Source organism: Acyrthosiphon pisum, chromosome A1, assembly GCF_005508785.2.
Source record: "Acyrthosiphon pisum isolate AL4f chromosome A1, pea_aphid_22Mar2018_4r6ur, whole genome shotgun sequence".
Taxonomy (NCBI): Eukaryota; Metazoa; Arthropoda; class Insecta; order Hemiptera; family Aphididae; genus Acyrthosiphon; species Acyrthosiphon pisum.
In genome coordinates this window covers 138,415,924-138,433,878 of record NC_042494.1, presented here as the reverse complement: position 1 = coordinate 138,433,878, position 17,955 = coordinate 138,415,924, and the positions used below count along the sequence as shown (strand labels likewise).

At 29.9% G+C, this 17,955-nt stretch overlaps 1 protein-coding gene across 3 annotated transcripts in view; it reads right to left on the bottom strand.

Moving 5' to 3' along the window:
- Window positions 1–6,758: 6,758 nt before the first annotated feature.
- LOC100573370 (follistatin-A) overlaps window positions 6,759–17,955 on the bottom strand; it is a 122,383-nt gene continuing 111,186 nt past the window's right edge. For all 3 annotated transcript variants that reach the window (XM_008187832.3, XM_003246488.4, XM_016806886.2), the window contains exon 7: window positions 6,759–6,938. In XM_008187832.3, the coding sequence (XP_008186054.1) occupies window positions 6,877–6,938 (62 nt within the window). In that variant the 3' untranslated portion in view covers window positions 6,759–6,876. The remainder of the gene's footprint in view (window positions 6,939–17,955) is intronic.

Sequence of the window (17,955 nt, the reverse complement as noted above, 5' to 3'; positions counted from 1 at the left end):
TAGTTTTGTGTTAAGTTAAATAATATATAACTGGTAATGTTATTATTTGTGTCACCTTTTTGACTTAATCCTAATTGAATATTAGGTATATACTATTTGTGTGTTATTCATGACATTTGGATATTGTCTTCAAGGCCGCAGTTTGAACAAATTTTTGGGAGGGGTTTAAAACTTAATTATATATTTTTAAAACTAAATATATTAATCATACTAAATATAGTTTCTTTTTTTTTAACGTGAACCAATTTGGCTACTCCCGTACTAGTAACTAACAGAGTAACAGATGGACGGTAAATATTAGGTACTATTTTTACGAATTTTATTAATTTTGTATGAATTATGTAATAATTATTTAATTAATATGTGAAATATTATATATTTATTTAAATACTTATAACGATTAATCTATGTTATTTCATTTGAAACTAGGTAGGTACTTTGTAAAATAATTATTAAGTAATAAGAACTTTTTACTTATATGAAGGATATGTTTATTAATAATACATTTTTTACAAGCAGAATTTACATGTACCTTATTTTACCTGTAGTTCATTTCGGGTAGAATTTACATGCTCCCCATTCTATACCTACTCTATAACTCAGTTACCAAGATTACTCAGTACCTTACTCATATTTTAGAATTCTATCTGCGGGAGATTGATGATCCAATAATCTAGTTTCATGCCTCACGAACAGATTTCAAAAATATGTATAATGTATTGAGTAATATCTGTAATATAATTAATTTAAAGTTACTAAAACATTTTTAATTTGTACATGACATTTTAGTGTATTGAATTTTGTTAAAATACGTTTATAGAAACCGGGAATTTAGCACAAAATATTATATTGAAGTCAAACACAATTTTAAAAAACACGAGATATGAGTTATTCCAAACAGTGTAGATAATATAAGTTTAGATAAGAGATATCACCACTAAGGCACTCAATGATATCTGTGCTAATATAATGCACTCTTCTGAGATACGAGTTATTCTATACAGAATAACTTAAGAGTTATTACTACAAATGATTTTTCTGAGGGAAAAAATACAATAGAATTTTTAGTCATCGATAAAAATTACGCGCTATAATTACAACTATACAAGGGTACCAAAATCTCATTAAAAAAAAAATGGAGTTAAGAGTTGTTACAACGATGGTCGCGATTTTGCTAACCAATAGCCAGTGAAAAATTACCTATAAGTTGCATTGTTATCGTAAAAAGTCACTTATCTACTACAGACGATTGCGGTACATTACTATGTAGGGTATACCAATCGTATTTTAATGTATTATAATATATCAATATCATAATATCACTATTATCGGACATAATATAATTTATATTATTTACGCCACTGCAACAAAAAATATCGAACATCTACAAAAATGAAACAATATATTCTCTAATATTCTTTATTAATTTGTTGACAATTATTATTTATTTTAAAACATGCTTAATAATTGTGATGATATGATAAAAAGTACCCAATTATAAATAACCAAGTGAACGAGTCGACATTACAAACCTAGATATCATTATATAAAACGAAATTACATAGTTGTATTTAGCGCGCTGTACGTAAGCGCAACTAAGATAATTTTTTTGCTAAAATTTTATCAGTAGCGCACAGACCCCTAACTAATATACCGGCTGGCCCTAGTCACTGGGTAGTGAATTAAAAATGTTTTATTAAAATTATAAATAATTATATACCTTGACACATTTTTTATTCAACTTTTCCTCAAATACAAAATGTTCATATACAATAATATAAAACCAATACTAATTTTCTATTAGTTGCTGAAAATGTATCAATAATTGTTTTTGTGTCAAGACTATTAGTTACATCTCAGGTCATCTCTTTCGATATCCAATATTAATACATTTGAAAATCGTTCTTGTCACATTGTTGTTCTCTGGCAAGCTTTTAAACGTCACATCGAAGATAATGAACGTTCGCAGGTTGTACAACTAACAGATCTAGTGAAACCTACTTATAGCAATTTATATAAATTTGAGTACACATCTTCAGTACCCAACTATACTTGTTTAATATCTTCAATATCAACATTTTCTTTAATTTTAAACAGGCAATTTTTGGCAACAAGCTTTTTTTCTTATCACCAAAAAGCATAATTCATAACGGGTTGATGAAATAATTTTTTTTTTTTTATGTGAACGAATTTGAGGTTTTTTTTAATTTGAAAAAAAATTTCATAATTTATATAACGAGTAAAAATTTAGATTTGAGCCCATCTCGCCGAAACATATTAATTAAATAGAAATTTGTTTCGTTGTATGTATATAAGAAAATATTAAATTTATCTGTATCGTCAGGTTAACAAATCAAATAAAGTCAAATAAAATCGTGATTAACCATAAAAAAATAAATAAAGGAGTTTTAAGGAGTTTGATTAATTTTTTTTTGGCTAAAGCTCAAAATGTTGCTGCTGGTTTTTTAATCCTTTGATCGAAACAAAATCGTATAGTCTGTTTCGATGCTGAATATTTCGACTTCACCCGTGTGCAGTTTTTTATTTTAATAATATAGGTACTCTAAAAGTTTTATAGTTGTAGTTAAAATTTTTAATAATCATGTAAAGTAAAATATAGGTACATACACTGTACATTACTTTGCACGTTTTTCTAAGAGTTAATTCCCAGGGCGTAGTACCTACTGCCTACTCATCCAGGTATATATAAGGATTGACTCTCGCATGTACTTCACCTCCCGACATTGTGTCCGTAGTGTCGTCGTTGCATGAGAAGTTGTCTGTTGTACATTCGGTCGGGCGCTTTGTTTGGATTGCATATGCGAACATAAATCGTATTATCGTTTTTCAACTTCGTCTCGGTTGTAACCGAGTGGTCCTTCGGTTTGAACCCCTCCCCCCTCTCGTATCAGGGCGCATACATAGTAAAGTAGATTATTTGAACACACATCATTTCACATTTGCATGATTATTGACTATAGTGTGTAAGCATACTTAGATTCTGAGCGCAGCAAGGAAGATAGTGGTTTTACAATGGTGTTTATTTTTATTTTTATCCTGTATACATAATGTCTACCTGTAAGAGTGCTTAGATTTCAACATATAGTATCTTATCTTTTAGAAAATTGGATCAAGATGGTAATTAGTTTAGAGAGGGGATTTTTAATAATTTAATAACACGTGAAAAACCACCGATAAATTACCAAAAAACCGCTAAAAATGGGATTTTAATTTCTAAAACTTTGTTTATCACCATAGAAACGTATAAAAAATTGTAAAATTATAATATCAATTCAACTTACAGGCTATAATAATTAATAACAATATAAAATGTGCAAACTGACAAACCGTCTCCGCTCAGAATCATTTTTCTTATAAAATGATTCTATATCATTGAATTCAAGTTTAATACAATTCATTATACATTGACCAACTTGAAACCTACTGTACAGCAGAGCGACATCCACTTACCCACTTTTTAAAAATAATATACCTAATAAAAATAAACAAATCTATATTATTTACTAAATACTTTTAAAACTTTAACTGAATTTAAGAATTAGATTTTACTATACTATTAAAAGGAACTATTGGAAATACTAAGTTATATATTCTGATTACGATCTATATGATATACGATTTTATTTTAATAGTGGTTTTGAATTTAAACACCTACTCAACTAACAAATTTTACAATTTAAAATAAAAACCAATATTATGGTACCTTTTATATTGTTTTTAAGTTCTATTTTATGTATGTTGAACGATTTTAATAAAAACATGCATGTTCTGTATCAAAATTATTACAACGCATAATTTAAAGCTCTCTATCTTAAAAATTAAAAAAAATTATAATGGTTTTAGTAAACAATAAGCTGCGATCGGGTGTTAATCAAAATTAACAACTAAACTTAAAAAAAAATCGAAAAAAAATGTCTTCAATTGAAACATTTAGGTTTATCAAGAATAACCATATTATAGTGAGTGGGTGGCATACATATAATGTTATATAGATTACACTGCAAGATTACCCACAACATTTTTTTTTAAATTTTTTTACTAGGAATTTTTTTTTCCACTACTGAATCCGCACCTATGATGAACAAATTGTATTCAGTTAAATTATATATATATAATATGCGGTGCTAGAAGACACAAGCACCTATAATAATATTCTGACTATCGATTTTAATAATTTTCCCCGATATCGGGGACATATGTTAAATTGTATTATATCGTCAAGTATAAATGTATAACCGTATAAAGTTATAACTTTATAAGATGAAATTGCGAATTTGGGAAAAACAAAATCAAAGGGCTCTTAGACTTCTTTGCTTCCGAAATCCGTTACAACGATCGATGAAACATTATATTGATTCGGGAAAACCGATGGTGATCATTAGCAATTGGGGAAACCCCCACTCAATTTTTCAACCCATATTGTTTTGTTTTTTTTTTACGAAATTTGTTTTTCCTTGGAATTACTATTATCTTATAACATTATTATTGAATTAGAATCCTGATTAAGTTTGAAATAATTTCTACAACGAAATAATTAATATTATTATGATTTAAAAATGCAAGCAAAACCGACCTCGGTGCCCGAAACTACGACTCGCGTGTATAATATTTTATACAATATTATGCACCGTACAATAATATAATATTTTCTGTATTACTTAATAAAATAATTAACAACACTAGCATGCATATTACTATTTTACTATAAATATTTTCCAAATAATATCACGTGTGTCGATGTATGTAATGTATTTAGTGATGTCCAAATTCCCTGCAGAAATGTAGTTACGGGAATATTATAATAAGTTTTAATGGTTTTACAATGGTGTTTATTTTATTTCTTTTTATCCTGTATACAAAATTTTTACCAGAAAGAGTACTTAGATATCAACATATACAGTATCTTAACTTTTAGAAAATTGGATCAAGATGGTAGGTACTTTACAGAGGTCATTTTTCGATTTTCTCAATAGTTATTTAAATCCACGGGAAAACCACCGACAAATTACAAAAAAACACTAAAACCGGGGTTTTAATTTCTAACCCTTTGTTTATCACCATAGAAACAAATTAAAAAAAATTAATAATAATATTATAATAGTAATTAAACTCACAGGCTATAATAAATAATAACAATATAAAATATCCAGACTGACAAACCGTTTTTCTTAAACAATGATATTATATCATATTGAATTCAAGTTTAATACAATCCATTATACATTGACCCTCTTATAACCTATTGTACAGCAGAGCGACATCCACTTACTCGTTTTTATTAAATATAACTGAAACATATGATCAATATGTTTCAGTTTTAAATTAAACTTATGGTTGTAAATTATCTAAATGTCAGCTCTTTACTTATATTATTTCAGTATAGATATATATATATTTTTTTAAGTAATTAAGTAACTATAAGTTAATTTTTTGATTGAATTCTGTGCAAAAATGATCAAAAAATAAATGATTCAACTTTATGGGAACTGAGTATGAGCAGTTTAGGCAATTGATGTGAAAAAAATACACTAATTAATACGGTTACTCAGACAGTAGGTACAGTAAGTATAGACTGCTGTTCTATTCACACTAGTTTTTTTTTTAAAAGAAACTTCCCGAGAGGTTGGGGAATATTCCCTGTTCCTGGAAAGATTCCTTGGAAATATTCCTAGTGGCACATCACTCAATTTATTAATGTAACATATATTATTAAGCTGCATAATAGTATCAAGATGACGAAATATTTTGCATACATATTATATTAGGTATATAATATGTGTCTTATGTATATGTCGAAGAACTATAAAGGTTAATGCATAACACTTTATTATTATTATATTGGTCTAATTGCTATGAGTCTAAAAAAATACTTTGACTAGACGTTTAATAAGTAAAAAAATAATGATAGTAATAATATCGAAAAGAACTATAATATTGATCTTTGACGTATTTTTGTTTGTTTGGTTATTTTTGGGATATAATAATTTATAATACCTAGAATACTTATTATTAATTTATATACTTAAACGTTACACATACAATATAATAAAAGACAATACATTCCTAAGTAAGTTCTATATAATATATATTATATAATATTATGTATATAACTACGTGTACAATATAAATAATTATAATTATATATCTATATGTAATATGTATACATTGTACAGTTCGTTAAGTTAATTTATGTAATGATGTAATTAATTCATATGAGGACTTCGTCAAGAATGAAAATTTATAAATACAAATACTGGCATATCTAGCAATTCTGCATCTTATATTATATTAGGTTATAAATTAAACAAATTATAATAATAATAATAATAATAATATTGATGTTGGGCTAGCCGCCATTAATCTGAATAAATATATATTATATTATTATTATATAACATTAAATTATACGACGTGCATTATTGTAATATAGCATTATAGCCGGTATAGTTATATATTTTACAAAGATATACCTAATAAATATTATATAATATAATTGTTTTAGTCTGGACGTAAATACTTTCAGGGTATGATAATGTTAAACTATTATAATACTTCTGCAGTTATAATCGTACTTAAATATATAGGTAGGTAATAATGTATATAATACGTGATTGTACTTAAAGTAGGTATAGTATTATAATATATAGGTGTGTATAAATCGCGTGATATCATAATATAGGTAATATCGAGATATTTTAATTTCACTAAAATATATATTATATTATAATATTTTAATATTAGCATAATAATATGTGTGTATAATTATTATAGGTATGTATATAATAATATTATATAATGTGTATTAAATTTGTCTAAAGGAATCATATCACGTTTCTGATAGTCAATTTGTCTTGTTCAAATCCCATCGATGAGTACGTTGGACGCGTTCACGTAATTCCAATTGCCGTTGAAAACATCTAAAAAAAAAAATAATAATAATAAATTATTTAAATATTTTTTGCAGTATTAGTTGAAACGGACTAAGAGAAGATACTTAAAATGCCGATAAGTTCGTTAAAAAAGTATAAGCTACCATATTACGCAATAATTATCATATATCGTATAGTATAACGCCTTCATCGAAGTTAAAAATAATAAGCTTGTAAATGTTTTTCGAGTTTCAATTAATATGAAGTAATCCAAATCCCCCCCCCCTTCTTTCCTATAATCAGTGAAAAATGTTTATCTTAAAATATATTCATCACTCTTGAGTACTGGAGCTATATTATGAACAATACCTAAATTATTTTTAAATATTGCCTATACTGAACCCCTAAAAATGGGCTACTATATACCACTTACAACTAATAAATTAATATTGTAGAGATAAACAATATACAAATTACAAAGCTGCTAATATTTCAGTAAAAATGTGGGCATGTGGGTACATTAAGTGTCGTTATGCCACGTGGGTCGCAGTAATTGAAATGTCGAATTATAATTTATTTATAATTCAATCGTATTCAATCATTGTGCCTATACGAAGAACTATTCTGAACGATGACTTGATAAATTTGAACTTTAAAGTTTAAATGCTTATTAAAAAAAAAGGTGGGTAAGTGGATGTCGCTCTACTGTACAGTAGGTTACAAGTGGGTCACTGTATAATGGATAGTATTAAATTTGAATTCAATGATATAATATCACTGTATAAGAAAAACGATTCTGAGCGGAGACGGTATGTCAGTCTAGGTATAAGGTATCCTATATACTTATCTATGGTATTAAAAAAAAATTGACCAATAATAGGTATCTATAATAAATTCCAAATTAATCATATCACAATTGTGATATCCATTAGGTAATTATAAGTTATAACGCGTTATACATCAACAACAAATCGTGGTACTATCATAGATATATAATAGTATACTTTAGAAGTTTCAGTAATAATATACAATCACAACAAAATAACTAAAATAGTTATTCCAGGTTTTTTAATATGTGATTTCGTCCAAATTTGAGCTTAAAATGACTATAAAAATAAATTGTGCTTATGTATTTTTTAGATTTTTTGGTAACAGAATTAACTACTTAGGTGGAATTATTTTTTACATTTTTAATCCTTAGATATAAAAATAGAAAATTTTATAAATTTTTAACTACGAATAATTATTAAATTTTAAATTTGATAATGTTGTCAAAATTCGATCTTTAAATGATTATAAAAAAAATTGTGCCTATGTATTTTTATATTTTTCACTGCTATTGTACATATATCGGGAGCCTTGTATTACATTTTTACACTTTTTGGCCCAACAGATAAAACTTTACTGATATTTATAGAAAAAAAAACTAAAAAAACTGAAAACTGACCATGTCCGTAAACAGCTCAAAAAGTGTCAAATTATTTTCAAAATTTTATCGTATATAGAAAATACTAATATAAACATTCAGTGAAATTTTAAAGTTCTACAGTTACCCGTTTTTTAATTACAACAAAATAAGATAGGTAATCGTTACGTAAAAAATCGAGTGAATATCAAATGTTGTAAAAATATGAATTTCAAACGCTCATAAAAATTTACTTTGAGTTTCTTATAGACATTTTTTTTTTGATAAAGGTAGATTATCCTATCAAGAATATTGTATTACATTTTAAAATCTTAGTTCTAAAAAGAAAAATTTTTACGAATTATTAACTCAAAATAATTTGCTGATTTTCGTGATTTTTACATATTTTGTAAATTTTTGAACTTTAAATGCTAATTAAAAAAAACTGTGACTAAGGATTTTTAATATTTTTAAATGTCATTGTAACAATATAGTAGGAGCCTTGTATTAAGTTTTCAAGTATTTTGACTCAACAAATAAAGTTTTATTGACATTCATAGAAATAAAAACTAATTAAATTGGAAACTGAAATTGTCCGTATACAGCTCAAAGCATATCAAAATATTTTGAAAATTTCATCATGTATAGAAAATAGAAATATAAACAACCAGTGAAAATTTCATGTATTTACGGTTATTTGTTTTAAAGTTACACCAAAAACCAAAATCGATTTTCTCGAAAACAGCTTTTGCGTAAAAATTCCCGTTTTTCCTTAATTTTTCTTTTGTTTTTTACGGCGCTTTTGAAAACTATTGGAAAAATTTTACTTTTGACCCCCCAAAGTACCAACTAGATTCACTTTCCTATCAGAAGAGGTACTGTTGAAGAAAATCCAAGCACTTTTACTGTCCTAGAAGGTGATGACAGACACAAAAATAAAAAAAAATAAATAAATAAATAAATAAAAAAAAACACACATCATTGTAAAATCAGTACATTCATCGTTCCACTCAGAATCTAAAAAATGTTATAGGTTATAATATGTTTGGCTCTAGATTATCATAAAATAGCAATAATTGGTTTTCGTTTTTAAATTAATTCTGGAATATCATATAAATTATTGCTAATAATTATCGACAAAATAAAAACTATATCACAAATAAAATAATTGTAAATCAATAATTATTCCTTACCACGTAATTTATCTTCATTTTGTATAGTGGCTGCAGGCATAACCCAAACAGCTATTATTACTATAAATATATGCGTTATTAAATACTGCTTAAAAAAAAGCATTTTGATTTAATAAAAAACAGTATGAACGTAGAACAACAAATGAAACAAAATATTACTTATAGAATTATTTTATAAGCTACCTGTTTCCATAACATATTGCCTCAGCACAAAATAAATAATATTCATAATAAGTTGTTTACTTATAGTAACAACTAAAATAATATAAAATGAGAATAATATTATTCACCAATTGTCGGTGAATGCCATCTTTATTATTTCTTTTAACGCTACAGTAAATAATGTGTTTTTAACAGTCGTGCAGGTGTCAAATGATTTTGTCATGGTGGGCGAAGGAGCCATGATAATTCAGTTTTAACATACTCTATTTAATAATAAAAAATAAAAATAATATCACATAGAAGATATTAAAAATTGAAAAAAAAGGTAATAGGGGAATAAGGGAATAAGGGAATACGTTAATAGGTAATAGGGGTCTGCCGTTTAACCACCACTGGTATTTAACATTAAATCCAATGCAATCCATGATTGCTTGAGGCTGGCTCAAACTGCCAAGAGGTAATTAACGCTATGAAGCAATATCGAAAAGGATAAAAATCAATATATATATATATATATATACTATATATTATATACAGTTATAAATTACTATATAGTAGTTAATACGCATAATATACTATAATTTATTTGGAGATTCAGTGATTCGATCCTACAAAACTAAAAAAAAGGGGCTTGATGGTCTTAGCCCCCCTCCCCATCTGGTGTGTTGGGTATGTGGAAGTTTCAATGTTCATCTGTGTATTGTAGGCATTCGGTGATTACATGGTTGACTGAGAGTTCAGTTCCACAAGAAATGCACTGTGTTTTTTCTCCATTGTCCATGAGGTATCCATATGTAAGACGGGTGTGGCCGATGCGGAGTCTAACATAATAATATTATTATAACTTAAAAGCAGGCCTATGGCACTCCCCAACCAACTTACACAAATCTGTAGTGATATTATTGTCTGGTATCGCTCTGGTAGCACGCTCTAGTAGTAATTTGTGTTTTATTAATATTTTATTAATTATTAGTAATAATAAATTATTACTCATTCAAAGATAAAACATAGAAAAACATTTTTACTGTTATAATAGTATAATAATCATTATTTAAAAATATGAAACATTAACACCTAAATATTAATATACCTCTAAAGCCTAAAGGCTATAAAAGTATAAAATATTATTAAATTATTAAAAATACAAAGTAAGAACATTTAAAATACCCAGAATCCAGATCTTACAGGTAAATTAATAATACTTATAGTTACTAAGTATTATGTTTTACAAGATTTGGATAATTTTTTTCTTAGTGTTTTTCTTAGATTTATCTTGATATGATTGTATCGTGTACAGTCACATTCGCTTTCGCATACTTATGTAATATTTTATTGAATAAAAAATAATATCATCTTTATGTTCTGAACATGGGAAAGTGGATGATTATGAAATAATAAAAAAAAAAAATTCAGATAAAAGTATACGTCATTTTAATGAATTGAATGAGATTCAATGAGATTCAATTCATTAAAATTATTACTATGAATACATTTAAATAGAAATTATTATTAATTTTAAAATTTTATGGAGAGTCAAAAAAAATATTATAGCATATAAATTATATGATATTGCAATATTTTGGTATATTTTAGCATTAGCCACTCTTCCTTCTAAATACATTTTTTTTTAAAGTTTATATATTCAGTTAGGTATTAAAAAAATCTAGAATTGCAATAAAACCAAAAAAATGTATGGTATATAAGTATATTTATTACCCACCCATTGTTTTGAATGTATAAAAATATATTACTAAACCATTTCCAGTTTAAATTTAAATTAATTTCAACTATTCTAAGCGAAACGGGAATCATATAATTACATAATTTGAATGAAACAAATTACGTCCCTCCCCGCTCAGTCATACGACACAGTCAAGCTGTTCTCCTACCTTTCTCCACGTAACGTTGATGTTATTTCGGGTAACCATAATAAATCCTCTGTCCTGGATCTCTGGATTATCCCGTAATCGCCATGGTGGTTGAGTGGTTCTGGTCCCGTGTGATAGCCCTCGTGATCAGATAATTATTTGTTTGGGTAAAACCTGTTTGACCATTTATGATTTTCCCGTTTGGTATCTGGTATATAACACATTAAAAATTCACAAAATGTTTTGTTTCAGTTTTTCATACCTGGGTGGCATAAAAATCCAAAGGTAATAAATGGAATTTCCCATCCAGTTTTTAGTAAATTCTCAAGCATCTATTCATTCTTACTTATATTAACAATTCAGATATTGGCATTTTTATTTATATTAAACCACAAAATAATTGTGGCTTCCCACAACAGAAAAATTTTATCAGAATAAATTTAAAAAATACTGAAAAAAAATCAACTGTTTGTGCATCTGTATTATAAATAGAGTATATCAAATACATTACCTCCTAGACTTTCTTATTAATATCAATTCCCTATGACAGTAGATTTGCTCGAAAAAACCTATAACTTCAACCGTTTATAGGTAACCCAATACTGTTTAAAATGTATATAAAGCAAACTTGTTATGAATCGTGAAAAAACTCAGTTTTTTTTGGTATCATCGACTTTTATTATCTGGTTTTTTACATAATGTTTGGTTGTTTATTTATAAAAAGTTTTCTTTTTATGACACTCAATATATTATTACTCTAATTATATTACAAAGAATTTATTATTAAAATATTTAATGTTGTGCGTCACATGGACCTTAATACTTAAACGGAAAATATATAAGGTGTCCTCGCCTCTTGGACTCCGTGCATCGCTGAATGGTGTGTTTACACGAAACAAGCAACCTCAGTGGCACTAGATCTGATGAGCAAGTGTTATTAAAAAATATAACAGTTTGTTAAAACTACCTCCGTAATAAAACTGCAGTAGGGAAGGTTACCTACTGTTATTGGTTTGGTACTTTGGTAAATCCGTATATGTATACCAGCGGTCTGAGACTGGCTGGCTCACACCTCCCCCATAGTGACGTGCAGAGAGAAACATCATGCGAGTCGTAGCGATGTAATCGTATATGGTATATATGAGTATCGGCCAATAAACCATAGTGGTCGTATATGTTTTCCATAATTTTTAACCGTGTGTTTTCTGTATTTTACTTCCTGATATTTTTTATACCACATTCGTTCAAATTTCAACTTTTTTGTACGAAATTCACCAAACAATAATTTGCCATACGTCATAAACGCTATAAGTATTGGCACATAATTGTAATTTATTTTTGTTATCACCTGAGCAAATAATTAGTATGCAAAATTAAACACAGAAAAATTCCACTGTGTGTACCTTGAACAGTTTTTTTTCATTTTTCTACTTTGTTCGATCGACTTCAAAATACTGCTTAATAATTACTAATTAGGTACCTACAACAGGATAGAACAGTTTATACTTAATACTTACATACAGTTTATAGTTACTATAAAAGTAAAAACAAAAACTCTTTATGGATTCCGGATGATGATTTATAATATAATTTTTAAATTAAGCATTAATCTTACTTTAATAATTTAAAAAAAAGTTTGTTTCATATATAATAGTATAGGTACCTCTCAATAAAGTAATTCACTGTTATTGTAGTTTTAGATTTGAATCAAATAACTGTTAATAACTGCCACTTGCTAGCCTCTATTTTGAAGGGTATAATATATATATATATAAATATAGTCTAAATATTAAAAAAATTATTATGTGTGTATAAAATAATAATATACAAAATAGAAAAAAGTTTCAAATCCCTATAGTTAGTAATTTTTGAATTAAGTACAACAAATTTACTAAGCTCGTCAAAGAAAAAATATTAAATTTTGTAAAATTTCAAACTTCTAATTTTATTTGGTTAGGTTAGGTTAGTTTAAACATCTAATGCATTTATTAAAATCAAAATTAAATAATATATCTCTTCGGACGGACGCGGACGGACGGTCGTTCAACGAAATAGGTCCTCAGCCAAGCGAGCGCAATAAAGTTCTCACTTTAATAATTATGTAGTCATTAAATCTATAAAAATTTATTTATACACTCGGAAAAACGAAAAAAAGCAACAATAGTTTTTTGTATTCAGAATTTTTTTTTTATTTATCAAACAAAAACAATATGAATTATATGTAATATATTGAATATAATTAAAAAAACGGAAACAATTTTGGAAACAGTTGCCGTTATTATACAATTTTGTATGTTCAAAAAAAAATGTAGAACAAAAAAGAAAAAGCCGAAATTTATAGAGTGAATATTATTTGAAATAAGTAAAGAAAACGTAATGGGGAAAAAAAAATATGACTGACCTAAACGAAGGAGTACACAATAAACTAGGAGGAGAGGATACGAGTCGGCGATTTGGTGCGGATATGCATTGATGTGGCCACTGGTTAGGTTAGGTTAGGACGACCGGTCCCCCAGGTTGACGAGTGTCACGGGCGCGTTTGGTCGGACGCATGACGACCTTGCCCAGCTGGCGAGGCCATACCGAGACGGCCACGGGGGGCGACTACGGTTGACGGCGACGAGCGGCGGCTATTATAGTGCGCGATGTCATGCGCGTCGACGGTTGACGGTGCGACGACTTTGACGACAGACGGCGAAGACCAATAAACACGTGGAAAGAGTGAACAGAGATTATGTGCTTCGAACAGTCTGCGACGCGGCCGGTGTGAGATTACCGCAGGACGAAAAGGCGAGTGTCATCGGATCCTTGACTCCCGGTAATTTTCGCCCTAGCATCGTCCCTTCAGCCGCGTCTTCTACGGCCACCGGACCATAAAACAGTTAACTAACTAACCTAAGTTCCCTCGGGTCCGGCACCGCTCACGTCCGTGTTCCTGCCACATATAATCTCTATACCACTCACCCGGTGCCAAAGTCTCCGCTGTTGCCGTCAAAACGTGTCACCATCGCCGTCATCATTGTTGGTACCGTCGGGGCGGAATCATTGCCCGCGTCGGTACCTATGCTTATAGCCGCCGCATCATCGTCGTTGTCGTCCGTCGCTCTACGTGACTGTCACTGCAGTCGGACGCTCGCCAAACCACCAAAGGGCCTCGCGCGTCAACTACGGCTGAGCGCGCTACGCCCGCGAACCCGACGCGCTGGGGGTGGTTGGAGAACGTGGGCGGGTGACTTACCGACACGCAACTTCCGTGCTCTTTCCCGTATCCTCCCTTCATTTGTGTCGCCGTCATCTTGTCCGTCGTCTTCGGCCCAAGTGGACTGTGCTAGTATATTAGGTTCGGCCGTTCGGGTAGTTTTACACCCGCAACAGAACAACACGCGAAAAACGCGCTTTACACTTTTCCACGTCGATTTTCTACGTGGATAAAGGCATTTTTCGCGTTCTGCTACAGGGTCCACCTCGATCAGCTCATCGCTAATATCCATCACAGCTAATTCCTTGGCAGGCTGCTCAATGTCTGCACATAATACGTCTTCTACAGTAGGCATCACTACGACTTCGAGAGGTCCGTCCTCGGAAGTCAGAGTTTGGTCAACAGTCACCAACTCCGAGGGCGACGCTCCACTATAGAAGACGCAACCGGAAAGGACAACGAGAACGAAGAACATTTTGAGGAGTCAATTTTCTTGAACAGTGAATTGCCAAGCGGCGATGTGCTGTCTCTCACAGTCTGAACCTGCAGCTCCGATTCCCGAGACAGCACTTCTCGGCTACACGGTCCAAGAAAACGACGGTTCGAATGATTCATCAGTAGTTCAGGACGAATCCATTGTATCAGCCTGCAGTTATGCGCAGTCGGGTGGCGACGCACCACCCTCGGAGTTCGTGGCGCGTTCTACTGCAGGGTCCACCTCGATCAGCTCATCGTTACTATCCAGCATGCTGATTCCTTGGCCGGCTGCTCAATGTCTGCACATAATACGTCTTCTGCAGCAGGCATCACTGCGTCGTCGAGAGGTCCGTCCTCAGAAGTCGGAGTTTGGTCAACAGTCACTAACTCCGAGGGCGGTGCGTCGCCACCCAACTGCGCATAACTGCAGGCTGATACAATGGATTCGTCCTGAACTACTGATGAATCTTTCGAACCATCGTTTTCTTAGACCGTGTAGCCGAGAAGTGCTGTCTCAGGAATCGGAGCTGCAGGTTCATACTCTGCGAGAGACAACGCATCACCGCTCAGCAATTCACTGTTCAAGAAAATCAACTCCTCAAAATGTTCTTCGTTCTCGTCGTCCTTTCCGGTTGCGTCTTTTAGTGGAGTGTCGTCTAGGATAGAAGTTATTTCTTGAAGCTCTGGCCCTTGGGGAGCCGTATCCATACAAATAGAAGAAATGAGAGGAGTAACAACTCGTATTAGGTTTTCATCGTAGCTTTCATCTTCACAAAGGCGTTCCATTATACGGATTACAATTACTTCGATAATTTCGAGTATTGCGGCCTGTACCTCGTTACTGTTATTGACAGCCATTTCTGATATAGACGTAGATAGGTATATGTGTCAGTTTTAATTGAGAATTGCTAATGAGCTAAATACAAGTGTTCCAACACAGAGACCGATCAATTCGAAAATCTCCCAGGTGACGATGTGTACCTATATATTATTATATAGCCAGATAGTACGTTCATCGTTCATCGGCCCGCAGTATTACATTTTCGAGCACGTTAAGTTTTCTAAAGGCCATTATTATTATTGATATATTATAGGTAGGTACCTAATATTCTGGTATTACGATTTGTATTATTCTATGACTCGATTTATACTTTTAGGCTTAGCTGTTCAGAATTTTAAAGTTAGTTTATTTGTTAAGTTAAATAATATATAACTGGTAATGTTATTATTTGTGTCACCTTTTTGACTTAATCCTAATTGAATATTAGGTATATACTATTTGTGTGTTATTCATGACATTTGGATATTGTCTTGAAGGCCGCAGTTTGAACAAATTTTGGGAGGGGTTTAAAACTTAATTATATATTTTCAAAACTAAATATATTAATCATACTAAATATAGTTTCTTTTTTTTTAACGTGAACCAATTTGGCTACTCCCGTACTAGTAACTAACAGAGTAACAGATGGACGGTAAATATTAGGTACTATTTTTACGAATTTTATTAATTTTGTATGAATTATGTAATAATTATTTAATTAATATGTGAAATATTATATATTTATTTAAATACTTATAATGATTAATCTATGTTATTTCATTTAAAACTAGGTACTTTGTAAAATAATTATTAAGTAATAAGAACTTTTTACTTATATGAAGGATATGTTTATTAATAATACATTTTTTACAAGCAGAATTTACATGTACCTTATTTTACCTGTAGTTCATTTCGGGTAGAATTTACATGCTCCCCATTCTATACCTACTCTATAACTTAGTTACCAAGATTACTCAGTACCTTACTCATATTTTAGAATTCTATCTGCGGGAAATTGATGATCCAATAATCTAGTTTCATGCCTCACGAACAGATTTCAAAAATATGTATAGTGTATTGAGTAATATCTGTAATATAATTAATTTAAAGTTACTAAAACATTTTTAATTTGTACATGACATTTTAGTGTATTGAATTTTGTTAAAATACGTTTATAGAAACCGGGAATTTAGCACAAAATATTATATTGAAGTCAAACACAATTTAAAAAAACACGAGATATGAGTTATTCCAAACAGTGTAGATAATATAAGTTTAGATAAGAGATATCACCACTAAGGCACTCAATGATATCTGTGCTAATATAATGCACTCTTCTGAGATACGAGTCATTCTATACAGAATAACTTAAGAGTTATTACTACAAATGATTTTTCTGAGGGAAAAAACACAATAGAATTTTTAGTCATCGATAAAAATTACGCACTATAATTACAACTATACAAGGGTACCAAAATCTCATTAAAAAAAAAAATGGAATTAAGAGTTGTTACAACGATGGTCGCGATTTTGCTAACCAATAGCCAGTGAAAAATTACCTATAAGTTGCATTGTTATCGTAAAAAGTCACTTATCTACTACAGACGATTGCGGTACATTACTATGTAGGGTATACCAATCGTATTTTAATGTATTATAATATATCAATATCATAATATCACTATTATCGGACATAATATAATTTATATTATTTACGCCACTGCAACAAAAAATATCGAACATCTACAAAAATGAAACAATATATTCTCTAATATTCTTTATTAATTTGTTGACAATTATTATTTATTTTAAAACATGCTTAATAATTGTGATGATACGATAAAAAGTACCCAATTATAAATAACCAAGTGAACGAGTCGACATTACAAACCTAGATATCATTATATAAAACGAAATTACATAGTTGTATTTAGCGCGCTG